The 26815-nt window shown below is 43.5% G+C and overlaps 1 protein-coding gene across 6 annotated transcripts in view; it reads left to right on the top strand.

Annotated features, from left to right (window-relative positions):
* The window catches only part of NFATC2 (nuclear factor of activated T cells 2), an 85419-nt gene that overhangs the window by 29363 nt on the left and 29241 nt on the right, over positions 1 to 26815 (top strand). For all 6 annotated transcript variants that reach the window (XM_061442093.1, XM_061442094.1, XM_061442092.1 and 3 more), the window contains exons 6-8: positions 10122 to 10262; positions 24535 to 24590; positions 25522 to 25648. In XM_061442093.1, the coding sequence (XP_061298077.1) occupies positions 10122 to 10262; positions 24535 to 24590; positions 25522 to 25648 (324 nt within the window). The remainder of the gene's footprint in view (positions 1 to 10121; positions 10263 to 24534; positions 24591 to 25521; positions 25649 to 26815) is intronic.

The raw sequence follows: 26815 nt of genomic DNA, 5'->3' as shown, positions 1-26815 counted from the left end.
CATTTGAGTGACCTGCAGCTCCTACCTATGTGCACTCACTTTCCTGAAACAAGCTTTGGTGGCAGGTGGCTCTTCATGATGCTTATAATTTGTGAGGACGACAAGGGACTTTGGGGCTTTGCAGAGTTTGTGTTGCTGGCTAGCGGCTCTTCTCTGGGAGCAGGGAGCCAGTGTGAGTATGCATACAGGGGCATATATGCATTCCCCTTGTTTGTGTATGAGCATGCAAGCTGTCTGCCTTCCTGGGAGGGGATTCACTTTGAGTGGAGGCACAGCCAGAACTTGTTATCTGCAAGCTGGCAGGTGGTTGAGGGCTTTGAATTCAAACCTGGGCCAGATCCCAGCACTGTGGCCAGTCCTGCCTGCGGAAGGAGTGACCTTTGATGTGAGCTGTGGCAGGAATGCAACTGAAATGGAGAAACAAGTTTGATGTAGAGGCTCAAGAGCATCCTGGTTATTGTTTTGTGTAGATGTCGGTGCTAAGGGGTGTACAGCTCAGGAGACTGCAGCTGAAGCAGGGAAAGCCTGGGTTGTTCTGGTATTCCCCTGAGGGATAAAAGAAACCCTGAGGTTTGATTTGAGGAGCAAATCCTATCAGTGTGTAAGGTGAGAAACCTGCACCTCCCACTCATTTCAATGTACAGGATCCTGAGAAAGAGGCCTCTGATAAGGTGCCACCTGTGTTGCAGTCATTTCTGGAAGGGCTCTACCCGCCTTGCTGGTTCATGTGCATCCTGTGATGCTTTTTGTTGGTAAATGGCAAATTTTCAGCGGTTTGGGGATTTCACAAATACACAATGAACAGTTTTCCTCTACCTTTGCTAAATGACTCACCCCTTTAGCAGAACCTGTCTTGCTGTAAGTCATGTGAAGAAAGTCATTGAAGAGTTTCTCATGTGTGAGTTCTATTTATTGAGATGCAGCTTTACCTAAATAACTGCTTAGAATACGAGGGGAGCCAATTTTGGATGGGAAATTGAGAGAAATTGTGGTTAGTGAGTTACTGATGGCAGCTTTTTAAAAATCAGTATAAATGAATAAAACAAGGCAAGGCTAAGGAGAGGATGGTGGATATGTATGATCTTTTGGCAGTGTTTGAGAAGATACTATTGGACCATTTTAGCAGCTGAGTGAAGTCTCTGGGCACTGTGATGGGGAAAGGAGTGGGAGTAGCCACCACCTTTCTCCATAGGAAACAGTTACGATCCTGTATGGGACCAGATGGCTTAAACAATAGCGGCCTCCACCCCAAACGTGTCCCTGCTGAAACAAAGGCCCATTTGCTAAAGGAAACAGTAAGCTGCAGCTTCTGTGGATGGGAAGGCAATTGTGGCAAAGGATCACCTGGTCTCTCCCTCAGTTTCTTTTCTGAGTGGAAACAGCCCATTCCTGCCTGAAATGGGGAGCTACTTGGGTGGGGAAACTCAAGGTGTAACTCAGACATACAGGAAAGTGGCACAAGCCCAGAGCAGAGGGTGGATGGTCCCTGGCTCATGCAGGGACCCCTGCAGATCACACCCCAAATATGAGTTAGCCGGGCATTTCTAAGACCCTTCCACAACTGCGCTTGCTATTTGCGCCCTTCACCAAAGATTATTCAAGCAGAAATCTGGTCATGGTTTACAGAATAAGATCACATTTTTCTGAACTGTATGTGCACACCTCATTTGCTGTGCAATGACTGCTATTTGCGGTGGCTTGGTTAAGATGTCCAGGTGTTTATTCTGAGATGCGTTTGCTTTGATGAGTCTCAGGGGCATAAAGAAGAGCCAAGTGTGGAGATACCAGGATAAGTGGCTTGGTTTTCTGTTTTTTGTAATTAAAATATGAAAATGTTGGTTGCACAGAGGACAGCAAAGCTCCCACAACAAAAAAGTGTTTGTTCCCCAAGTTAAAAAAAAAACAGTTTTATTTGTATGGTACTGGATATAGTGGCAGTTTGGAGAGGTAAGTTAAGGACTGTTCATTTCTGAGCTCATGGAAGCAGAGTATAAAGTGATCTGGAGTAATAAGCTGCTTCCATTTAGTGTGTATGTTGCATATTTAGCCACATTTTTGCATTTCAGTATGACTTCCTGATCTCAGCCCGGTTCTGGGAAGTTGGTTAAAAACATCAGTTGGTTCAGCCAGCATTAGTAATGCAGGCTAAGTCACCCTAGAGATGATAATCTCAGTTTCTTCCAGACAGTCTGCACATGTGGCGGAGCTCAGACTCAGGTAAATTCACGTGCTCTGCCAAGAAGGGGCTTTCTCCTTGTGTCCCGCTTCCCACCTTTGTGTGCTGCTGGGATTCTCTTTTTTTTGCCTTTGTTTGCTTTTCCTTTTGGCCACGTGGGAATCCCTTATCCTCAGGGACTGTCCCATAAGATCTCTCCTGTCTGGTAGTTGTTAATAATATCCCTCTGGGAAAGCCCTAGTAAGTAGCAGATTTAAGATAACTGGCCATTTCCCTACCAGTGGGGCTCCCCTGAGAGCACTGTTGCTACCAACAGAATATCTGAATGCTCTCCTCAGCAGAAGCTGATCCTGGCTAAAAACTCCCACTGGTGTCAGCAGATCATTAGCTGCAATGAAGCAAGAACTGTGAAGTATCTGCTTTTCACAGGGCGATTTGGTTCCACCTCATCTGTGTCACATTCAGCACTTGACAGGTTTTAGGAGGGGATTTCACAGGTTCAAAGCATCATCCGGAGCCAGTTCCTCCCCAGGCAGCTGTGTGGGAGGACCAAGGAGGTGATATGTTATTAAACCATCAGTTATGCCTTAAAAGGGACCTCATATCCAGACAAGCCTGCACATTCAGCAGCTCGCAGCTTTTTTCTCCTGTTGCCTGTTGATTTGTTCTAAAGCCACTGAGGAGGCAAAGGCATTTGAAAGCCTTTATCATTGTAGCAACAGGTCGTCTATTAGTTAGGGACAAAAAGCCACCCTCTGGCAGATGTGGTGCTGGAAAAGTGAGAAGAATCCCTTCTCCTGGGTGTTGCTCCATGCTGAAACGGCAGCAAGCCCTATAGGCACTGTGTGAGATGTCCCTGGGATCCAGAGCTGATGGGTGTGTGCAGCAGCGTGTTGCTTCTCTGCACACCTTGGTGCTATTAGTCACAGTGCAGTCGTGCGGGGCTGGGCTTTAGGCATAAGCCAGCTTGTGTTAGATGAGCTCTTGCTGGGCCAGGCAGGGCTATCACAGAGCTGCTATCACAGAAGGTGTTGAAATCACATGTATTCAAATACCTTCAAATGCAGCCCTAATAACAATCAGCCACTTAGCAAATCGCACAAGGAGGGGTTTGCTGTTTGCAGACCTGATCATTGCTTTCGAACCATTAAGGAAATTTCTGTAACTATTAATTTGCTCTGATTTACACTATGACCTGAAACGCATTTCTCAGTGAGTGATTCTCTGGAGTTTCTGTTTCTCCAGAGGAGGAGAGTGTTTCTACTCCTCAGCTGAAGCATCCATGTAGCACAGAAGGAGCAGTGTTGAAGGGAGTTCAGAGTAGCCACTTAAGCACCAGGAAGGTAGCTTGGTTTACTCCATGCTGTCAGCAACCAAAAACTGCTTTATGTGAGTGTCTGTGAGATGTGGGTTTAAGGCTTAGGAGTTGTCATCCACACTCTGTGATGGCTTTTATTCTAATGGATCCTGGTTAACTCTTCCTTTGTTTTGTGTAAGCTATGTTTGCTGATAGCAGGCTGTGCTCATAAATCCCGTAAAATGCAAACAGTTGCACTTGGCACGAGAGATGGAGTCTAAAATCTTGTTCTTATAATAGAATCCCAAGGTGTTAAAAAAACAAAACAAACAAACCTCATTGCTAAAGAACTGTGTGTCCATCTGAGGAATTTAAATAGTTTCTATTATTGACCATATTTTGTTCCACTAAATTGGGTCAAATATCTTATTTCCCTTTAATCAATTTCCCTGGAAGTTTCCTTTATTTTTCTCTCCTTCTAGTAGGTTTTCCCATAATATTAGACAATCTGACTCTATGATATGTGAAACATTAATAACTACAGAGGAAAGAGCTAGTCATGTAGAAGAATGTTGTCTTGGCAAACCAGCGAGTGCTTTTCCTTGGCTGGGAGCTGTGCTGGTTGGAATACAATGGCAGGCGAGAAGGAGCCCTAGTTTATTGAGACAAAAAAATAGAAACGAATGGTCTCTTTGCACTTGCGAGAGACCCATTTGCAAGTTTAATCATAACCATGATTATTATGTGAGTAGAATGGTTTCCAGCTGAATTAAAGGAATTTCTTTTGCCTCCTTCATTTCAACTGCCAGGCAGTCACAGAGTTTGCCCTAAATACAGCTGACCCAAAACCCGGTGCTTTTCCTAAAGTGAAAATATTCTCTCTTACAGCACAGAATTTGAAAGCTAATTCTGACAACATGTGCCACTTTTAATGTGCACCCAAAATATTTCAGTCTGGACGGTCTGAGTCAGACAGAAGGAAAATGCCTGCCCTTTTGCAGGCTGCAAGCCTTGCTATGAGGATGAGCTCCTGTTTACTTCTTGTCTTTGCAGTACCACACTTGGTAAAACCAAGCACCCCAGCGTAATACGCAGAGCATGGATTTCTGAGCATAACTGAAGCTCATCAGATCTCCTCTGCAAGGGATTAAGGGGAAATGCTGTGCGTACCCACAGAGATGATTGACAGAGAAGTGAACCGAGGCCATGGTTTTCCTGTCATTAATCACACGCCGGTTTGGTGAGCTGGCTGCAGTTCATAGAAAGTATCATAGTTATCTGACACTGCTGCCATCAATGGTTGTCACTCCTCCTCTGCAAGGACATCCTAAATTCTGTGCAGAGAGAGATGGAGAAAAGCCCTCTGTTTTTTGTGCTTTTTTTCTTGGATGGCTCTACACAAACTGCTGGATAAGTCTTGCTGGCAACAAATTGGAAACTGTTGCCATTCATCCTGGGTTCTTCTTTTCATAGCTTTAGGTTTTCAAGGTTCCCCATCTAATCACAAGGGTTGCTTTATTTACTTGATTCTCACCTAAGCATTCCACTGCCCCATGTGCCAACCAGGAGGTAAATCATCCCATCCCTCTGATTAGAAGATTCCTGCCCTCAAGGGTGCATTACCAATATCTGTCTGCCTGCTGGAGATGTCTTCTGTCCTCGGTTCTCCCCTGGCTCTCTTACTGCAGCTCCCCAGCCTTTGCCTCTCCTCCCACAGGAGAGCTCAGGGTACTTCTGCATGTGATGAACAGGATCAAAGTCTCTCAGGGCATTAATGTGTTGGATAAGCATTGGGCACAGGAGTTCTTCTCCTATCCATCCTACCCCAGGCAGGCATGTTGTGGTAATGAAACATGGTGTGACAGGAGGAATGAAATATTTACTTTGGCTCATCCAGGTTTGCACTGAGGTGGAAGAATTAATCCCACTACAAATTACACCTCTGCTATTGCTTTTAGGGGGGAGATGGTGTTAGCAGTAGACATCCAGCTCTATCTGCTCTTCCCAGATCCAACAGAAATCAGTGGCTGGAGCCAAGAGCCTTTGGGGGTTTGGAAAGACAAGTCAGGAGTGGTGAGTCATGGCTTGAGGGCTTCCAGCAAGCTGGGATGAGCTGGGGCTGCCCTGGGCAGTGTAAGGGCAGGGGGGGTCCAAAGAGGGACCTGGGCATGTGGCCTGGGGAGACCGCTGCACTGGGGTGCAAGACTGCACCTCTTTTAGGTAGCCACGTTTTTGGGTTTACTTGGCTTGTGATGGCAGTTTGAGGTCATAAGAGGTGATGCTAGCTTTGATCCCACTGAGCTGCAGGTGAGCCTCGGTTCTCCTTGTGATCGCCCAGGGTAAGTTCTCTCCTGAACTCTGGTCAGCTATGGGGATAACAGGTAAGCTCTGGATTCAGTGTTGCAGCTGTCAGAAAGACTGTGTGGAGCATATTTCATTCTGGCAGCTATTCTTTGGCTTCTCTTTACACAGAGGTTTGCATGGAGGCTTTAAGCTGCTCTGCACAAGGTGGCACTGAGATAGTGCACTGATAGATGGAGGCTGTAGAGTATCTCTGCTCTGGAAGTGTTGGTCAGACAGTGCAGAGTTCACAAGCCTGTTCCTCCCGAGAGGAAGATCATGTCAGTGTTTTTGCTTTGCCTGCATTACCTGATGCATCGTTCTTATTGCACATGTGGGGAGAGAGATTGCCGAGACGGTTCATCTCTGGAGGCTGTTAAGAGACATTTAGCTTCAGCTAAGACTCCTCATAAAACGAGTCAGCTTTCGGGCAAGACAAGGCAGTGCCTGGAAGCCCTCCAGGCACGTAGAAAGAAGCACACTGCTCAGGCAGGGCTAGAACTGCTCGTCCCAGGAGACATGTGCAGGAGGAGCTCTGACGGGGAGAGCTGGGCAGCACGGGGGAAAAGGGGCTCTCAGGTGGAGCTGCGATTACCTAAGGAGTACATTAGGGAATACAACTGAGGTTGTCACTTGGAACCTGGTAGCAGCAATGGATAACACTGTCCTGGGGCAGATGTGGAGCTGCAACAGACTTATCCAGGTAATCAGTTGTTTCAAGACATCCCTTCTTTTCCCTAGAAGCCAAACAGTCTCTGCTGAAAAAAGGAGCAGTTATGGATGCTGCAGGCAGGTGGGAAGCAAGAAACACCTTCACCCTGCTGTAGCATGCTTCTTTGCAGTCAGCCTATAGGTTTGTGTGTCCCATGTGAAGAGTTCAGCCTGCTGACTCAGAAGTTTAGGCCATCTTAACTTTTCCCCCACGTGCTGGCACAGCGAAAGGGGACAGAGGCTTAACCTTTGGGTTAAGGTGAGCCTGGGTGGGCTGTGGGCAGTGGCTGGGTGATGTGAGCAGGGGCAACAGGGCAAGGGGCTGCTTCCATCTCGGGTTGAGGGTCGTTGGAGGTGGGCAGTGCTCTGAGACAGCAGCTCCCTTTCTTCTCTTGTGTCGCTGCATGCATTGTATTTCTTGGCACCATGTATCCATGACATCTTGATTTGCAGACAGTCAAATAAAATAGAAGAATAATGTCCCCTGTTAATAGGCTGACACACTGCTTCAGGCCAAGTGTGAGTATTTCTATAGCATTTGCTTTGCTGCCTTATGTCAGTAACTGTTGCCATTGAAAGTAAACACCCCAACTGGTTAAATCAACAGGGTTTTGTTTATTCAATGCTCATAAACTCCAGTAGCTATAGGTCACTTTATGAAGTGCCAACCCCTGGGGGAAGAGAAGGAGTAGTGTGAAATTACTGCATGCAGTCCACCCATCATGAGTCTTAGAGGAAGGGGATTTATTGGCAATTAATATTTCTTGCAGAGGGCAAAAAAAGTAATCCTATTGAGGCAACTCTGTGTTGAACTTTGAGCCTTTTTACTGGTAGAAATAGGGTGAAACCTTCTTGTAGGCCTGGGTAAATAAAAAAAGATCTTGGAAAATGAAAAGTGGGTTTTTATTTTTGAGGAAAGGGTTTGCAAACTGCCTAGTGGGAGAAGATTGCACGTAAAATGGGCGAAGAAAACCTGGTGCTCAGTAGGTACCCGAGTGTCTCCCATCTTTCCCTTTAGCATGATACCTGCATTGAGAAACTCAGCTGAAGCACTTCCAAATGGTATTATTCTGCAGCACATGTAAAGCACACGTGGGTTTTTGACATCCACAAGCACAACCAAATTTGTGTCACGGCAGAAGCAGTTTTGGAGATGCCCGTAGCCTGCTTGTGCTGTAGCCAAGCTGCTGGCCATGGGGCTGTAGAAGTCTGGAGCCGCACCAGGGAACCCACAGAACACTTCTGCCCATCGCAGGCTTCCAGGCAGCGCTGCTGAGGCTGCCCCAGCTTGGCTGAGGGGCACAGAAGGGTATTTGGCATTTCCTAAGAGCTGGGATGCATGTTCCCAGTGAACCGGCTGTCCTCCTGGCTCCCTGGTAGGTCGCAGCATACACAAACACTGTGCTCTATGGAAGTTGGACAGAGGCTTGGTCTTCAGCAGTCATTTCCAACTTGCCGAGATCCAAAAGTAATTAAGATGAGTCAGACGGTTATTTCCAGGCTAAAATTTGTCCTTCCTCATCCTGAAGAAACCTTGAGAACCACTGATCTGTGGGATGTCAGCATAAAGCTCTCTATTAAGACACTGAAATCTGAAGGAGACATAAATTAACCTGGAATTTTGATGATTTGGGATGCTTTGGAAGTGAAATTTGGGGACTGAGTAGGAATAAACAGTGTCCGGGGCAAAGCTTAAATACATTTTCTCTTGACTGTTGTAGACATGGTTTTGATTATTGTTATTTAATCTTAAACTTTTGAGGTTACAAATCTCTCTTTGTGATAAATCCAATTACGAACTCATCAAAAATTTGAGGATTTAGGGAAAGGAATTAATCAGAGTCCATGTGAAAGAAATTAGCAGCTTCTGTGAAAATAATCTGAATATATATTCTTAATTGTCAGTATCTTAGCCCAGCTGCTGTTTTGTATTTGAAGGAAACAATGAGTCATAAGGTTGTCTTAAATAGATCTTTAAAACTGCCTCTCAAATGTCACAAGAAAGTTACAAATATCAAATTATCGATATTTTTAACAAGAGCAATATTTCCATATCACGACTGGCAGAAGGAGTTCACCTGAGCTTGTCCGTGCTAGAAGAGTTGCTCCCCACTTCTACAGACACCTGTCTGACAGCTTTAATGCTTGTGTTTTCCTACCATATACGCTAGCATTTTCTTCATATGGTGAGAGAATTTGTACAGCTCTCACTGTGGCCAAGACCTGCTGGGTTTTTGGCCTTCTGAAGGTTGCACAGCAGTAAACCAGTGCTGGGCCCAGGTCACAGAAAGCACAGCCTTGTCTGTGTGCAAGTGGAGAGCTAACACATAGGATAGCGCTTAATTCTTTTTGGCTCAGCAGCCAACGGTGTTCAGCAAAGGGAAGACACAAGGGCTCAGAGTCTCTCTTGGGAGCAGGCTCTTTGTCAGAGAAAGTTAAAATGCAGCCAAGGCAGCTGTTAAATCGATGAGCGGCATCCTCCAGAGGCTTTTCCAGTTGGGGTGGATGAATCTGGAGGAGTTTGAGTGCAGGTCATGAACTCACAGCTCACCAGACCCAAACTGCTGCCCACCTGGTCTCGTCACTAGGAAGCTTGTGATATCTTCCAGCTGTCTGCATTGCAGGGAGCAATTCTCGCATCTTCACTTTCATCTTCTCCTGCGCCTTCTTAGCAAACAGTTGGAAATGGGCTTGCAGGGATGGTGAAACAGGACTTTGTTTCTCTGACCATGCAGATGGCTGTTTTAATGGGATGAGAAGGTGGAGAGATGGTGCTATCCTGGTTTTTTGGCTGGGGAAATAGAGAATAACTTGGTGAAATCACACTTCAAGTTTGTGGCCAAGAACAGTAAAGACACCAGACAACCTTGATCACATACATGCCTATCTGGCTTCCACCCTACCTTTTCTTTCGTTGCCTTTTATAATGATACTCAGTCTGCAGCACAGGCCCTGCTCCCCAGATGTTCAGGCCTCTGCATAACATGCTTGAAAAGCCCTGGCTGCAGCAGTCCTGATGTGACCCCTTCTGCTTGCAAATACAGCTTTGTGATTGCCCCTCTTGTTGTGTGCACAAGGCTCGATGCCTGCACATGGAGACAGTGATTTTGTTGGCAAACATGCTGTTCCAGGCCGAGGGTAGTCCCTGCTCTGTAGGAGGCAGTGGACTTTTGTAGAAAAGGTTTATTTTTACTTTTTTTCTGAAGGAATTCAGTGTTATTCAGTGGAATCCTCTCTGCAGGTGGAATTTTTGGGCTCCAGGGCTGCAGTGTGCCTGCACTTGAAAATTTGGCCATTTATTTGGAAACAGACATGGGCAAGTTCCAGCTCATTCATCCAAGCTGTCCTTTCTCAAGGACAAGGAGTAAGGCCAGCACAGCTGAAACGCTGCAGCCAGCTCCTGAATGTTTCCAAATAAAATGCCTTGAGTAAGTTTATTTTTCCCTCTCAAACCTAAATTTAGCACCCTGGAGAAGCTGCTTTGGCAGTCAGTGGATGGTAACGATGACAAGATCGATCTGTGGATAGTTCTGGGAAGATTTGGAAAGTCCTGGTAAAACGAAGTTGGTTTCATTCATGTCTGCAATTTATCCACAGCCCAAAGGTCTGCTCATGAACTTCCAATGGTTGAAAGGCAAGATATTGATAGCTGCCTCGTTTATGGAGGACAACAGATGATCCTGACCGGACAGAATTTCACAGCAGAGTCCAAGGTGGTGTTCACAGAAAAAACATCAGGTAAGGCAGGGTTTTTTCCTAACTTTCCCTAGTAGGATAAGGAAAATCTGTAGTGCTGATGCGTCCCATGGTCTCATCCTAAGGTTTGTGCTCATGAGTAACTCTACTTGAGTGAGTAGTCCCATTCAGGTTCGTGTAAGTAAGACCAAATCACTTGACCTAACCATGTGAGTAAAATTAGACCTGGGAGCAAGTATTTGTCTTATGGGTTCACAAGAATACAGACACTGGGAATCAGCAGGAACAGGATATGTTATCAAAGAAATTAAATGACCATTGCATGTTTCTCTGTGCTTGTTCAGTCTCATGTTTAGTGAATGGTGCTGCAGAAATCATAACTGGAGTTAATATTTTTTATTGATGTGAACTCCAGGCAAAGACTGTGTTTTCTTCCATTTAGATATCTGTGGTGGAAAATGTACGTAATGTGTATTATCAAAGTGAAATTATTTTTGTACACATACTGAGATACACGAACACATCACTTCATCTTCCATGGTATTTTCAGGTATTTTTATAGAGGCTCAGACTGTAGCAAAACAAAACCAATTCAAAGAGAAAGGCCAAAGGCCTCCTGTTACAGCCTAGTGCTGCTTTTTTCCCAGTAGAGCTGCTTCTTTTAAAACATGTTTTGCCAAAGTTTTCAGGTAACCTTGCAAGCTCTTGAGCAATCATAAAGGGGAAATGAGTGGCAGACTGTAGATTCTCTCTCTTTTTCCCTTTCATATGAGTCTACTTATTTGCTTGACTTGCAGAGAGCCAGTACATGATGGTTCCAAGCCCTCACTGGTGTTGGATGAATGTAAATAAATAATAGGAATAAAGAATGGTTACCAGGAGTTATTTAGTTGCCTAGCATCACCTTTACTGCCTTTCCTGAGCTCTGTATGTTGTGTTTTCATAATGGCATACTATAATGAACATTACTTGATCTCTAACTAAAAGAGTAACTGACCCCAGAAAAAATACTTAGCATGATCTAATGGTTAAGGTGGGCAGCAGAAATCCAGGTCCTCTTGTATACAGGAGGAACAAACAAATCCATTCTGCTGAAGTTACCTGTTTTTTCAGAGCTGAATTGTTTGTAATATCATATGCATGCAGGCATTTCATTTCAGCTCACTAGGCAGTATGTGTATTTTATTGGATTTTCGAAGGCTTTTGCTAAAGGACATTGTTTCTTTGTAAATGGTCTGGACTTGTTTAACTTACCCTTCATTAGGCTTGATTTTTGTATTCTAAATACTGTGCTCTGCAAGGATAATAACAATGTCCAGGGATCCAAAAAGCACTTTGCAAATATGAAGTGCTGGGCTCTGCCATCCTTTACTCCTGTTGATTCCAGTGAGACAAGGGACTCTGCAGTACAAAAGGCATCAGCCTGTTTTATGTAGACGTTGTGTTCCCTTTGTGCTATTAAAAAGTCATGTTGCTCCTAAGGTTTTTTTGTCAGTAAACTGAGGTAGAGGCAGCTTCAGTGATCGATCTCATGACTTGCAAGGGATTAAAAAAATTGCATTGCCCACGTGAACAGCAGCTGTATGATTTATAGGGTAATGCCTTTGGCAAAAAGTAAGAATTGATCCAAAAATCAACATATGTGGACATCAGCTGGTGACATGGGGTGGGGCAGGAGGAATCAAGTTGTGGGTCCCTGTTTCTTCCCACACCACCAGCAAGCCATGCTATTTTACAGCGAGAATGAAAGGCTCTGGGCCTCTGAATTGTGGAGGTTCAATGAGCCTGTGCAGTCAGAGCAATTTTCTTGGCACCCTGTATTTCCTTTTAAGCCCGTGTATTAATTCCTTCCCACTGTGCTGCCACTGTTCCGTCAATGTCAGTGAATCATGAAGGTGCATGGGAACATGCTTGGCAGCCCATGACAGTACCTGTCCCAAGAATGTTTTGCAGTAACTAAAGGAGATGATACACTAAAAGGAGGTAGCTTTTAATGCCATTTCGAGGAAACAGGGGCAGGGTGTTTTGGATGTTTCCATATAAGAGCAGAGAAGGCTCTGGCTGGAATAGATGTTAGAAAGTAAAAAGAACAACAATATTTTCCACACTAAATCTAAAGCTTTTCTTCACTGCTGGGGAAACTACATTTTTGTTGTTCTTTTTTTACCTCCTGGTAGCGGAGAGCCATGCCTTATCCCAGCGGCAGTGCCCAGTCTGGAGCAGGGATTTGCATGCTGGTGTTCCATATCCGGCTTCCCCACCACCCTTCGGTCTCTGCAGGCAGTCTCAGTCTGCTGGACTTTGAATAAATGACTGGCAGAGAGGAATTCACAACATGGGAGGCCCAGAGTCAAATCTTTGCTCTGAATCAGAAGTCTGTGTAGTTTGCAGTGGGTTATCTGGGGACCCTGCTGAAGGCAAGCTAATCCTCTGTGTATACACGCACTGTGTTATGCTGCAGCGATACCTCTTACAGATACACTCTGAGGGGCTTTTAAGTGAAGATTGCTTTCTTGAATAGGTATATCTTAAGGTGAGGAAGGTTAAGAAGCTGAGCTGGATATGCAAATTGTGCAGGGGCTGATCAGACTCTGGCTGCAGCAGATAGAGAAATAAGCCTTTGTACTTGGGTTGTCCAAGGTTAATGAGAGTCCCAGGCTTGCATGAAAATTACGGTCTTAAGCACCTGCAACTTTCAGGTTGCCTCACTGTACATTGCAGACCATTTTAATTATCACTACCAAGGCCATGCTTCGTTGTCATTGCATGAGGCTGCATGAACACGGAACAAAAGGCCCCGTTTCATCAGCCCGATGTGACAAGGAGAAATGTCACTGGGTGGAAGGAGGAGGTGGATCCTGCACTCGCCTCGGGGAGCTCGCTCGCTGCAGATCCAGGCTGCACAGCACCTTGCAAAAAGCACCGATAAGCTGCTCAAAAGCAAAGCAAGCCACAGTAAACATCCCGGTGGGTGGATAGTGCCTCGCTAGTGTCACACTGCCATTGTTGCGCCCTCTTCCAGAGCGTGACACGGCCCTGGGGAGCCTGTGAAGCAGTTGCACCTTCGCGAAGGCAGGAAGATGCCCCAAGCTCGCATGGTTTTCTTTGAGTTGCATTTTAACAGCGCACAAGCTTTATCTGTGTTAGCAAGTGGTACTTGATTTCCCACTTCTGCCACCAGTTTTAGCTCTGCTGGTAATCACACAAGGGTGAGAGCATGATAACCATCTAATAGCTTTTGGTATGCTCTACTCCACAATGCTCCTTGACTTGTTTGTCAGGTGTTTAAAGAGAGAGAAGCAAGACTCTTTTCCCCAGAAAACTTTTGTGCAGGTGTCTTTGTGCAGTGAGATACTCTCCTGTTAGTTGTTTCACAGACTCCAGAACCTGGGTGCAGCTTGAACCCCGGGGTCTGGGTCAGTGTCTGCAATGAAGCAGGTGCTGAGGTGGCAGCAGTCAGCAAAACAGAGGAAACTGCTGTTGGGCCTCACAATTGTAAATTAAGTTTTATCCCTCAGGCAGATGCTCAAAACCTGTTTCAGTTTCCTGTGGATCTTGTAGGCAATTCTTCACGTACTAGCAACACAGAGAAATGTAGAAGTGTTCATATGTGACCAAAATACAACATGCTTCTATAGATAGGTATATTTTCCCCTAGAAATACCTGGAAAACAAATATTCCCCAGATTGTCCTGGGATGTCATTATAAAAATAACTGTCTTGTATTACATGTACTACAAATTACTGCAATGAGCTTGCCAATGAGAAGTCTGAGAAAGTCTCTCATTTTAGGCTTGTGACAGGAAATGGCAGCAGGAAGCGAGCTGAAGGGGCTGGAGCTCAGTGCTCAGTTGTGAGCAAGGGGATAAAGTACTTGCATGTGAAATGCTGATGCATAAATAGAGTTCATTTTCTCAATGATAAAATTTACCAACATGCAAGCATTATAGTTTTGAGTTCTCTTTAAGGTTATCTCTTCCTGCTGAACGATTGTAACTTGTAGCTGCTGTAAGCCAGGAGAACTCGTGAATTCAATACAGTCCGTCCAGCACACAAAGCAGAGTTTGGCTGGAGCAGTTTTAAGGTCTGAACTCAGAAACACATAAGCGAGCCCAGCTAAATAGAAATAGGGGAAGCAACTAGATTGGATTGTACAAACAGAAAATATTGAAGTGCATGTATTCTTTTAATTTTAATCTGGATGAGAGAGTTTGAAAAATCAAGGATTTGGAATACGTTAAAGGTCAAGGGTGTTAGTGTTTGGTTGGGGCCCAGATCTTACAATGTAGTTAAAAAAAGAAAAGGTTTGGAATTCCCCCTTTTGTTTTAATTGTCATGTAATAATTTGCAAGTCAGCTGTTGGTGGTTGCATTGTGTTTACTCCCATTTGTGTACTGGTTACTGCTGCTGTGCTGTAAGTGATAGAGGAGTCTCATGTTTCTCTTGGAGAAAAGTGCAACTGGACTGTGCTTTCCTCTGCCAAACTCTTATGGTGGCCACATGGACATCATGAATCATCGCTAGGACAATGTGGGTGGTGGAGGAGCAACCCAAACAGAAAGTGTACATCTTTGGAGAAGATCTACCATAAATCTTTCAATTCAGCCATACGGTGTGAAGAGAGGAGGTGGTGCTCTCTGTGCCCTTTGAACTGATGCAGCTGTCAAGGCCTCTAAAGAATGGACACTCAAAGTGTGACAAAAATAAATCTGATCAGCTCTAGATTCAAGCAATGGACTTGTAGTTTCTTTTTCTTGTGAGTTTCTGCATGTCTCTCACCTAGGTGGTCTTTTTGTGGTAGTGATTTCCTAGGGTGCTGATAGCTAGGGCAAGTGAGCTTGGACATACTTGAGTGTCCACTGGTTTCAGGAGAGCCCACCACAGGGCAAGATCAGGACCATTGTGTTCAGTGTCTTGGTAATGAGTTGAGGTTTTCATCTGCATGGTGCCCAGAATGCCATGTCTAAATGAGGCACTTGCCTCTGTGCCCTAGAAATGAACCACAAAGCCTGTGCCAGGATACCACAAGCAGAAGCCTTTCCTCTTCCCACCCTGTCATTTCATCTTGTACCCCTTCTTGCTCCATCCTGTACCCCCTTTGGAATACATGGCAGCTTTACTAACATACCTGAAATATGATTTGTAGAGTTTGTTGCTCCAGGTTGGGCAGTAGCATTCATCCTTCATGCACAGCAGGAGCAGTTATCGTGCTGCTTGAGGTGTGCATCAGGTGTCCAGCCTTTGCCAAACCTCTTTGAAGCTGGGGACTCTGCTTCTTTTTGTGTGTTGCTGTCTGTTGGGAATTGCTGTAGGAGATGGACTGTCATTGCACATCCAGCTGTGCTAAGTATAGTGGCTCACGTGCTCAGAAGCACCCATGGCCACATGTACCTGCAGTATCCCACTATATTCATTTGCATTCTTTGCACTGGCTTGCCTATCACTAGAACAACACTAATGATAACTATTCTGATGATAGCTGTATTACTTCACAGTGTCTCTCTGATTTCCAGCACTTCTGTACATCTCTAATTGCAGATATGCTTTATTTTAACTCTGAGCAAATCATTTCATGTCTTTGAAACGTACTACTTTCTCTTTTAGAAGCAAACAAGCAGGCTTCAGAGAGATTTAGCTCTCAAGTTTGCACTTTTCAATGTTCCTGCTGCACCACAAGCTAGCAAATAAACACACCAGTGCTTTCTGGTTTTGGAATTTCCGCTTTCTAGAAAAAGTCTTATTTATAAAGCCCAATAAGTTGGACCCAGTGATGCTATCAGTCTTCTTGTACCTCTCCTGCAAAACTTAAAAGCAAATCATAGCTCCTAGAAAAGATGCTCCAGCACCTGAAAGTCTTGTAGTGAGGGGCCCAAAGCATAGTATTTGAGGTCCTTTGTGGGATATGTGAAAGGAAATTGTTAAGACAGACCACAGCAATGTTCCCCTTTTCTGCTGTGTCAAGTCTGAAATTTCTCACTGTGCCCCAAAGAGGGAACTTAAAGCCTGTTAGTAATCTAACAGTTTCATGAATGATCAAAAAATTCCCAGGGAATGCAAAAAATAGCAAACTGTTTTCAACAATTCTCTCTTTGAACTTAATGATGCAAAATTAATGATGCAGTTTTCTCAGGCAAGGATAAAAGAGATACCAAAAAACAGTAAAAACTTTTTTTTTTCCCAGATCCATCCCAAAGATGTTTGCCATTTGACCCCAGTCAGATAGCAAACTTCAAATATTTAGTTCAAGCTCCAGTTCCCTCACTAATTTCCTAAATTAAAGAACTGAAATAGAAGGCTGCTTGGAGACCTCATAGCAGCTTTCCAGTATCTGAAGGAGGCCTACAAGGACGCTGGAGAGGGACTCTTCATCAGGGACTGTAGTGATAGGACAAGGGGTAATGGGTTAAAACTTAAACAGGAGAAGTTCAGGTTAGATATAAGGAGGAAATTCTTTACTGTGAGGGTGGTGAGGCACTGGCACAGGTTGTCCAAGGAAGTTGTGAATGCTTCACCTGTGGCAGTGTTCAGGGCCAGGTTGGACAGAGTCTTGGGTGACATGGTTTAGTGTAAGATGTCCCTGCCCATGGCAGGGGGTTGGAACTGGATGATCTTAACGTCCTTTCCATCAATTCTATGATTCTATGGTTAAGTTATGGAGGACTAGAGGAATGGGACATATCTTAAAACTAGGATCATAACTGAGTCACAGATGCAGTCTACTGCTGAACATGCCTTGCAGTGTAGTTTTTTAAGGCATTTTAACCTGAGACAAAAGCTCAGCATCTGGGGAAAAGAAGCTATTGTGTGTTTCTTTTAAGGGTAAAGGATAAATTAAAAAACATAGTTGGGAATAGTTACAGAGTTAGCAAAAGTAGGAGTGGTACTGTAATCCTAAGTGATTCAATTTGTTTGCAATTCAGTTTTTTTGCTCTACAGAAAGTATATGAAATAAATTTGCTATCTTGCTATTTTCTTGGTAATTTAGTTTTCTCTGCTCCAGGCAGTCTTTGGCTGGAGTCCAGCCTTTCAAGCTGGATGCGTGTCTTCTCCACTGTAAAACTGGACAGCAACAGGATGAACCAGGGGATAAATTACAGCTATCACTGTCAGGAGGCCCACCTGATTTTTGCATTAGCTAAAGGTGATCACTTTCCAGGTTAATCTTCCCTCCTTGTGCCTTGCAGTGCACCAAAGTAAAGCGGCTGCAGTACAGGGCCTGCTTGGTAGTTCTGTTTGCAAAAAGATGTCAGAACTGGGGCAGTCAGAGAGGTTTTATTCTCTCTGAGTTTTTGTTTGTTCTTCCTAAGCAAAAGAGGAAGGTGTCTCAGCAAAACCCTCTGTTTGTGAACACTGAAGAGTAACAAATATTAATCAAGAGGATTAGAGTTTGCCCTTTTCTGCTGTGCAAATGACAAAGTTCCAGGGTAAATCGGATAACTTCTGCTTTTCCTTGCTATTATAACTGCTGAAAACCCAGCAAACCTTTGTGCCCCCAGGTTTATCCCATGGCTGAAGTGTGCTGTCTGCCGCAGGTGTTCTTGTAGTCCCATGGGGCAATTGTCTGACATTAAACGGGGGATCCCAGAAAAAACACTGCAAAACAGGAAAAAATCTAAGGATCACACACACAAAAATGCAAAAGTGTGTGGCTGCAGAAATGGAGTTGCCATAGCTGTTAGGGACTCAGTGAGACAGGGTGGAATCCAGTGTTTTGGAAGGTTTCCCCGTATGACACAAGATTTTGGAATTTTACAGCTGGTAAATCCTTATTAACACAGGCAGCCACTACTGGCCTGGATTCCCTGGCTCACTGTTTACTATGGGGGCGCCTCGTGGAAGCATGCCTGGTCCTGATTATTCAACTTGGACTCTTAATTGTTTAAAGGGAATATTAAAAAATAATAACTCTTGGAATAAACAAAAGGCAGAGAGACAAGCTCCCATCACCTGTTGACAGAAAATTGATCATGTAGAAAGCTGGCATGGGGAGTGGAATTCCCTGTTCTCCCACTTAGTCATCGCATCCTGGTGTGACTCATTTTATTACATGGAGGTTCCCAGTGGTTTTATTTTGAGAGGAGCTTTTGTTTAAGAATTTATACACACACACACACACACAAACACACGTATAATCTTGCAAAAACAACCCATCTATTTTGATGAATTGGCATAAGGAATCATTTGGAAGAGCTGTGGAATGACAGACTGCCCCTGCTGCTTCACTACTCAACTACTGTGTTTATGTTTTCTTTTAGTGTGAATTGGATTCCTCAACAATAGATGGGGAGAAATCTCCTCTAGACTTGTTCTCACTGTGCAAAATGTCAGATTTGGGGCTGGGCTGGGTAGTGGATGACTAATCCATTGGCCTTTTACCTCCCAGACCTTGACTTGTATCTTTGGCCTTGGTGACTCAAACTTGTGTCCGCAGTGAAATGAAGGCACTGGCTTCTGCTCACCATAAACAGAGCTTTATTAGCTGCAGTGGGCAGTCTTGTTTGAGAAAGAAAAAGAAATCCATGGACGTCAAGCTTAGTGAAAAACTCAATAGCTCTGCTTTTCTGAGTTTTAAATTCTTTCATTCATGCTGTGTTTGCTGTAAGGTTTGAAGTAAATACTTAGGAAGACACAACCGCTTAGGACTAGATGCTGAGCAGCCTTGCAGTGACAATGAAGCACAGTAACTTCCCACTGAAATCAAACTTTGTCCCTGAAAACAGCAGCAGAGACTGTGTGAGCATTCCCCTACCCATCAGGTTTCCACATCCCAGAAGTGGTGCCTGTTCTGCTGGAAAGCATTCATTGTTGTTTACTTTGTTCTTGGGGTGGTTTTAAAAACCCTTGACTGTTTTCCAGAGATGCTATTATCTGCTGATAAAAGCTGACAGAGATAATTACCGTGGTTTTTTGGAAGTCCTTCCAGGAAACACTGTGAATAGGGACAGTTCATTGCAAGCCCAAAGGGAACTCGGCAGAAATGTGTTGTCAGAGCAGCTGTCCCACTAACTACCAGGCTCAGTTTCTTTGGTGAACTAGTGTGGTTTGCTGCCTGGGAAAAAGGTAACAGGTTGTTCATTAAGTAATTTGTGTAATGCTTGACTGAAAAGCAATGCATATTTTCAAGCATAAAATCACATCCAGGCACAGAATCACATACAGAATTGGCACAATTGTATGCTTAGTCTTCAACTGGAGAGAACTGCAAAGAAAATTTCCTGAACCTCTCAGTCCATCAGTCATGCTTGTTCAAATAAAGTAGTAAGTTTGTTTCTCTGCTAGTTACTGACCCCAAAGTCATGACTAAGGGACCATGAATAATGTGTAAAGGCTGTAACTGGTTCAGAAAACCTTTAATTGGCTAATTAAAAAAAGCCCTATAAGGGGCTGCAGAGAATCACCCAAAACGTTCCTAATGCAGACTGACGTTTTGATTTTCTCCAAAGTTTGAAGCAAGACTTTTGGTATGATCACAGTTTGAGTTAGGGAGGGTAGAATTACTTTCTTCCAACAACTCATTCATTCCTCCAAAGAGTGCTGACACAATCAGATCTCTCATCAGGGTTTAATGCTAAGTCTCATAGTCCTGAAGCAGCACAAAAATCTCTATTTCCTGAACATTTCACTGACCTGTGGTGTTAAAGACTTGCCAACTAAGACAAACCATTAAATGAGCAGGGAACCACAACAGTAAAAATATTTCATGAGGCAGCCATGGCTGGTAAGACCTCAGGGTCTAAATCCAAAAATATTTTATCGTCTTTAGTGGAGCTACTACTCTTTTCAGAGGCACGGATTGAATTCCCCATAGCGGAGGTAGAATTTGAGACACACCACACACGAGGACCTGGCACTAAGTTCCCATGTGATCCACACATGTAATGGAACATCCCTGCAGTGCTCTGGCTGGCGTGTATCACTGTCAGGACAGCCCAGTGCTGGATGTGAGTTGTACAGTGCACGTTCTCTGCTTCTCCATGCTCACACTTTTACTGTACTTCAGCAGAAATGATGCTGTTCCTTTTCTGCAGTTCTCTTACGTCTCCACTTTGAAGCAGGTTTAATTATATGCAATAAACAGCTTTCTGGCCTTGTAGGCTTTAGATTAAATTATTAGTCAAGTTGGGGCTTAATCTTCTTGGTTTGCAAGCAAGGAGGGGACCAGGCATTTGTCCCACTTGTGGCATGACAGAATTACAGGGTAGTGAAGGCTGGGAAGGGACCTCAGGAGGAGGTTGTTGAGCACAACCTCCTGTTCAAAGCAAAATGCATCTCTAGTGTTTAAGCACCATCTGGGTTGCAGCACTGGCACTGGAGAAAAAGGCCTACTTTAATATACCCAAGTTGTGACACATGTACTGGGGGGCTGTTCTCTACCATCATATTAGCATTATGATTTTTAGCATATCCTTACAATAAAAATCCCATTTTTCTTGATGGCTTTCTTGAAACATCCACTTTAATTTCTTCCTGTTAAAAAAAACCAACCAACCAAAATCTAATTTATGCACATTCTAAAGATGATAATTGTGTTGACAGCTTGGTACAAGTTTTCTCTGTTCAAAATTTCTTTGAATTGTCCCACAAATGGGCTTAAACTTTGCAGTTTATTCCTCCTGTTCTCTATTAACTCTGACTGTGCATAATCAAATTATTTCATTACCAGCAAAAAGGATAGGTTAAAATAGATTTCTGAACACAGTTGTATTTTTGATTTTATTCACAGCCTCCCTTATCCTTCTGCCTGAAGCTCACCGTAATGTCTGTATCAAGAGGGGTTAAAGGAAAAGCGAATATGATTGTCTTGAGCTAAAGTGAGTCAGTGAGACAGATGGAGCCACATCAGGATATTTAAGCATAAAGGTCAGGGAGTGAGCTGCAGAGTGGCTATATTCAACAGGGCTTTCGTGCTTAAACAACAGGGATTGCTGCTGCTGACAAATTTGTTAGAAACCTGTTTAGCTGCCATGAGCATGAATATATCCAAACAAGCATCTATCATCGTTAGAGTGATAACCCTAAATACATTTATTTCTTGTTTGTTTGGGCTTATTTTCATTTGTACTCTTAATCCCCACAGACTTTGGACCGAGTCTAAACAACATTTGATTTTTATGGTTGGCTTCATTAGCTTTTAGTGCAATTTCAGTGGCTCTGTTGCTAAATCAAATCCACTGTGATTGTGGCCGCATCTGCTTCACAGGCCTCTTGAATACAGCAGATGACTGTCCTTTATTTCATGCATTTTGGACCAACAATTCCTTTTGATTTCTACCTTCTTTGTGAAGTTAGTGCTGTTGTATCTGCACAGACTGTTTGAATTTAGCAGTACAGAAACAAAGATGAAAACATTCTGTCTGGAGGAAAACCAGTGTCAAATATTCCTGCTTGGCTGTCCTTGTTGTCAGGACATCTTCATATTGCATTGCTTAGACAGGTCCTGATGTGTATATCTATCAGAGCTCTTATTTTATGACATGTTATTTTGTTTCCTTTTCCCTCCTCTTTTCCAAAATCATCTTTTGGGGTTATTTTGGGGATATGGGGAAGTTCCTTAACACACATTATGATGGTTTCTTTTCACAAAGGTCACCTAGAAGAGGAATCTCTCCATTAAGTATTTAATGCCTTGTCATCAGACAATGTATTTAGTATTTGCTGGATTAAACACCCAGTATTTGCTGGCTTCCCCCTTCTCCGATGTGTTCTGAAAGTGTTGTCAAGCACTGGAATAGGCTGCCCAGGGAAATGGTAGAGTCACCATCCCTGTAGGTATTTAAAAGACTTGTAGATGTGATGCTTAGGACATGGTTTACTGGTCACCTGGGCAGTGCTGGGTTAACAGTTGGACTCAGTGATCTTACAGGTCCTTTGCAACCTAAATGATTCTATGTTTACCTTTTCAACAACGGTGAAGAGTTCACTGCATCAATAGAGGTATAGATTTAACCTTCAACAGTCCAGAGCCATGGCCAGAGTGAATACTTATTGTTGAACAAGTATTCTCCATTCCTTTGCACAGCGGTCCTTTGGGATGCGAGAGCTAAACAGCACATCTTCTTGCTGGCTCTGTCTGCACAGCTTGGTTAGGCAATCTCTGCTCTGGCAGTCTGTCACTAATCCACGTGTTAGTGTAGAAAAGACAGCTGACTGACGGTGGGAAACTTGAAGCACTTAAGGAAAGAGAAGGCAGAATTATTTGGCTTGTCCTTCCTGCACTGGAATGCTGTGGCAGTAGTAGAGATGTGAGGTGTTGGAGGCTCAGGCGCTCTCTCCTTGTGAGGTTTTTCGTCCCAGGTAGCTGATGAATGGAGCCAAACTTCCAACTATTCCTCAGTTGCCTCCACGTTCCCAGCAGGCTGGATTGGGGGTGAGGAGGCCCAGCCAGTGCTGTGTGCCCACTTCTGCCCCACCACAAGCCAGGCACCCTGCCCAAACACCCTGGGGAGCTGAGTTATCCTAAGGGAGGAAGGGGCTCGCTGTTGGTGATGGCTTCAGGCAGATGACTTCCTTGTGTGTATTTGGGGCCCAGAACATAGCAGAGGTGTCTAAGGTGTGGGGTGCTCGGGAGGCAGTGGGCACATCAGGAGGGATCCCAGGGCTGAAGGGATGTGGAGCTGGGGCATCTTGATCCCTGTTAGGAAGAGGCACCCTAGGGAGCTGAGCACATCTGTCAGTTCATTGTCTGTGTGGAGTGGAGAACAAAGAGGAAAACAACAGAAAAAATGCAAAATGCATTTAAAAATACTTTTTCATTTCCCTTTTCGCCAGAAGCAGAAGTACTTAAATAACTGAGGACAAAAGCAGCTCTTGCAGAATTTCCAAGAATTGGGAAAAATACAAAGTCCTGTGAGAAGGACTGGTTTTAGGAGACTTCTCCCCCTGTACTGGGTGTGCAGTCTGGGGATCCCCCACAGAAATGCACCCAGGAGCTGCCTCCTCCTCTCTAAAGCAAACACCAGCTTTTGCGGCTGCAGTATTTCAAGTCACATTGGTTCGTTTAGATATGTGTCCCCTATTCATTTTAAAACCAAGCTTTCAGAAAGGTATGAGGCAAGGGTTTTTCCCCATCAGTATTTTTATTCTGCAAATTTCTTGGCTAAAAGGCTCAGTGGAATATAAAAATCAAAGGGCTAGAGATTAAAACCTATATATAGAGAAAAAAAGCAGTAAGGAAGGCATTGCTGAAGGATGTTTCTGGAAGTATAGGTGACAGTAGATATAAGAAGTATTTGTAGCCAGATGAAGTACCCGATCTCTGTACAAACACCCTGTCAATACTGATATACTGTTATAGCATGGGGTTACTTGGGTTGTATTCCATACAAGAGGATCAAATTTTATTTTCCTCTATAAATACAGTTATGTGTAACTCAGAATGGAGACAAGCTGCATGGATGTAATTAAGAGCAGAAAGACTCCCAGTGGTTCAGTGGTAGAGTCACACATGCAATGAGGTGCTTTTATACTGAGTACAGTGAACGTAGTGACTTTAGGAGGGCTGATGGCACTCTGTCACAGCCCGCAGTGGTGGCAGTGCTGAGGCATGGATTCACTGTTGGAGATGGGCATGTTCCTTGATCAGAGGAGATGTACTGCTCGTTATCATGTGCTGATGTTTCTTATTGCACGTATAAAAGCATACATAGTAAGAAGGCGCACACAACAAGCACCCTATAGCAGGTTTCCCAATTACCCATAAGGATATGTCCCTGTTGAACTACTTCTGGGAAAAAACTATACTCCTGTGAGAATTCAGAGCAATTTCACTGTGCAGCACCTCTAAAAGTCAGCCCTGAAGTAACGCACTTTATTTGCTTCCATCTATGCATCCCGTAAAAGATCTGGATTTTTAGCTAATCCTTCCTTCACCTCCTTACCCATTCCACCACTTACACACTGGTGGGGAGCCATGTGGTCTTAGCTTAAAATAGCAGATAGTTTGCTGAGTTGCTGACCAAATGGTACCATTAACAAGTTATCTGACCTTCTGATGCCCTCCATCAGTCAAGCTGGCTGAAGTAAAGTCTGGTAAAAAGCAGATGTTGCACCTGTGCTAAGTATTTCATTCCTTGGTTTGGCTAATTTCTACATAAATATTTAATTTTAATATGTATGTAAGCTTTTTCTTGGCAAAAGAAGTGTTCAGTGATGTATTTAAATTAAATGCTATTAGTTAGGACTGGGAAGGTGCTTGAAATTAAGTCCATTTCAAGAGCTTTGCTAACTTGATGCCCTTAATTTGTTTCCTTTTTTAAAGTCAAGCTTTATGATTTAATGAAAGTGCAGTGAGGTTAATATTGTAATATTCTTCTAGATGGGCAGCAGATCTGGGAAATGGAGGCAACAGTGGACAAAGATAAGAGCCAGCCTGTAAGTATGCAAAACATTGGATGTCCTCTCCTTGAGCTTCTCAGACAGCAAGTTGTATTCAGGGAGTAGTTTTCAAAGAGCTTCTCAAAAGCAGAAAGAGCAGCTATCTTATTGCTGTGGTGAACAAATGTCAAAAGCTTCAGCAGTAAATGTATTGCAAAAAGAAACTATTCATTTAGCAGTAACCCACAGCAAATTGAATAACTGCTAGATTTTGTGTTCTTGCAGAAGACTCTATTGTATCAGCCCAGTCCTCTGCAGGATGCTGGCTGTCCTGACTTCCTTTTGCCTGCATGGAAGTCTTGGGTGCTCTGTACTTTGCAGGACAGGATTTGGACTATAGTATTTAAAATGAACACTAATCTTTCAAGGGAATGAGCTTCTTTGTTCACTTTGCTTAATGGGACCTTACTGTAGTTGTTCAGTGTATTTAGGAGCTAGCAGTTACATTGCCATGGGCCATGCCTGCCCTTGCGGAAGAGAATGGGAGACTCACTGTTAATTTCCATGGAAGCAGGATCTCTCTGTGTATAAGTAAAAAGCCTATAGAATAATGAAGTTTATTCTAACAAGAAGAGAGACCTCAGCAATACAGACTTGTTCATCAAGCATAGTATGATTAACAGTGCTCCCACTTTTATCTCCATTCTTGTGTGTTTTATTTGTAGCTGAGACTTCTTTCTCCAAGTTCAGGACAACATGAAGTACAAGAGAGGATACAGTACATAGAAACCAGCTTTATAGTACCAAAAATCTTCAAGTCTTTCACCATCTGCCTTTTTTTCCTTCCTTCTTCTTGTACCCTACTTTATAGTGATGAGTAGCAAGGTTTTTCTTCCTTTATGCCTGAATATGTAAGAGGGGAGATGCGCACAAAATCTCCTGTCAGCTTCAGTTACTGATCCTACATTGTCACCTTTTGTTGTTTCAGAGCATGCTTTTTGTAGAAATACCAGAGTACCGTAACAAGCACATTCGCACAGCTGTGAAGGTGAATTTCTATGTCATCAATGGGAAAAGAAAAAGAAGCCAACCCCAGCATTTTACCTATCACCCAGGTAACTCTCAAGGACAGAGCAAATTGTTGCCTAGTTCTCAGGAGCAAGATTATATTTTCTGCCACGTTGTTTTCTTGCTGTTATTTCAGGTTCTGAATTTTACAAAGTTAATTCAACTGAGTGCAGATGAGCACTCAACAGCTCTTTGGTTTAAATGATGCATGTGATTTATGATCACGAATTTCCATAAATTTAAGGGGACAGTTACCTTGGTGATGCTGCCCCATTCACTTGGTGGGAGTTTGCCAACAGCCTCAATGGGAACCGACTCAGTTTGTGACATGACATGACCCTGTGAAAACCATAAGCTTTGCCTTCCCCAGCTGACGTGTACGGCAGTAGGATAATATCAGATCTGGGAAAGTAACAAGGGCTTGGTATGGAGGAAGACGAGCAGTACATGTTCTTCAGAATGAGGCTGGTTGAGAAAAATATGAATGCTTTTCTGATGTTCTTCCTCTTGGGAATTGGTGAGCCATGTCACAATAAATGCAACAGAATTACTAATGAGATTCTCGGAATTTCTCAGCTTTGGCTGAGAGAAAAATATTGTGAGAAAATCAGAGTATTGTGTTTGTGGAAACCAGAAAGCATAAAATAACAGTACCAGACTTTATGCAAGCTTCAAATGATGTCTTGACTAGTTTCTAAGGACAGGCAAACATTTATCCTTATTCTTATTTTAGTCTCCTCCTGCCTCAAAATCTCTGGTCCTCTTCCTGAATTTATGAACTGTATATAGGGTGTCACCAATGTGATGGTTTTGTATAGTTGTTAAATTGTTCTGCTATGGGATAGTATTGACAAGTACAAAACTATCTCCACATGATGTCTAAAATAGACCACTTCAGAGAAGGAATCCTTATACTTCCAAAAAAGAACCCTGTTGCATGACAACACAACTCTTAGTAAATCATAGTCTTTTAAATGATGGTGTCAGAAAGGTCTTCATCTCTCAGTATGGAGGAAGTTATGTGCAGGAACTAAAAGGAAAGCTCTAAAATAGTTCAAACTCTGCCTTTGGCCACTACTTAAATGTTTGACAGAAAAATTAGGAGTTGTATGTCATGGGATTTCTATTTATTCAGTCTTCCTTTGAGATGGAAGTACTACATGAAACACCCATCTATGGCTCTTATTTTGCTTATGTTTTGGTTATTTAGCTCC

The sequence above is a fragment of the Pezoporus flaviventris genome, unplaced genomic scaffold (genome assembly GCF_033815535.1).
Source record: "Pezoporus flaviventris isolate CSIRO_AGI_PZ_B2104156 unplaced genomic scaffold, CSIRO_AGI_Pfla_v1 ptg000213l, whole genome shotgun sequence".
NCBI classification, from domain to species: domain Eukaryota; kingdom Metazoa; phylum Chordata; class Aves; order Psittaciformes; family Psittacidae; genus Pezoporus; species Pezoporus flaviventris.
Note: the sequence above shows the minus strand (reverse complement) of the source record. Positions and strands in the feature narration are given on the sequence as shown.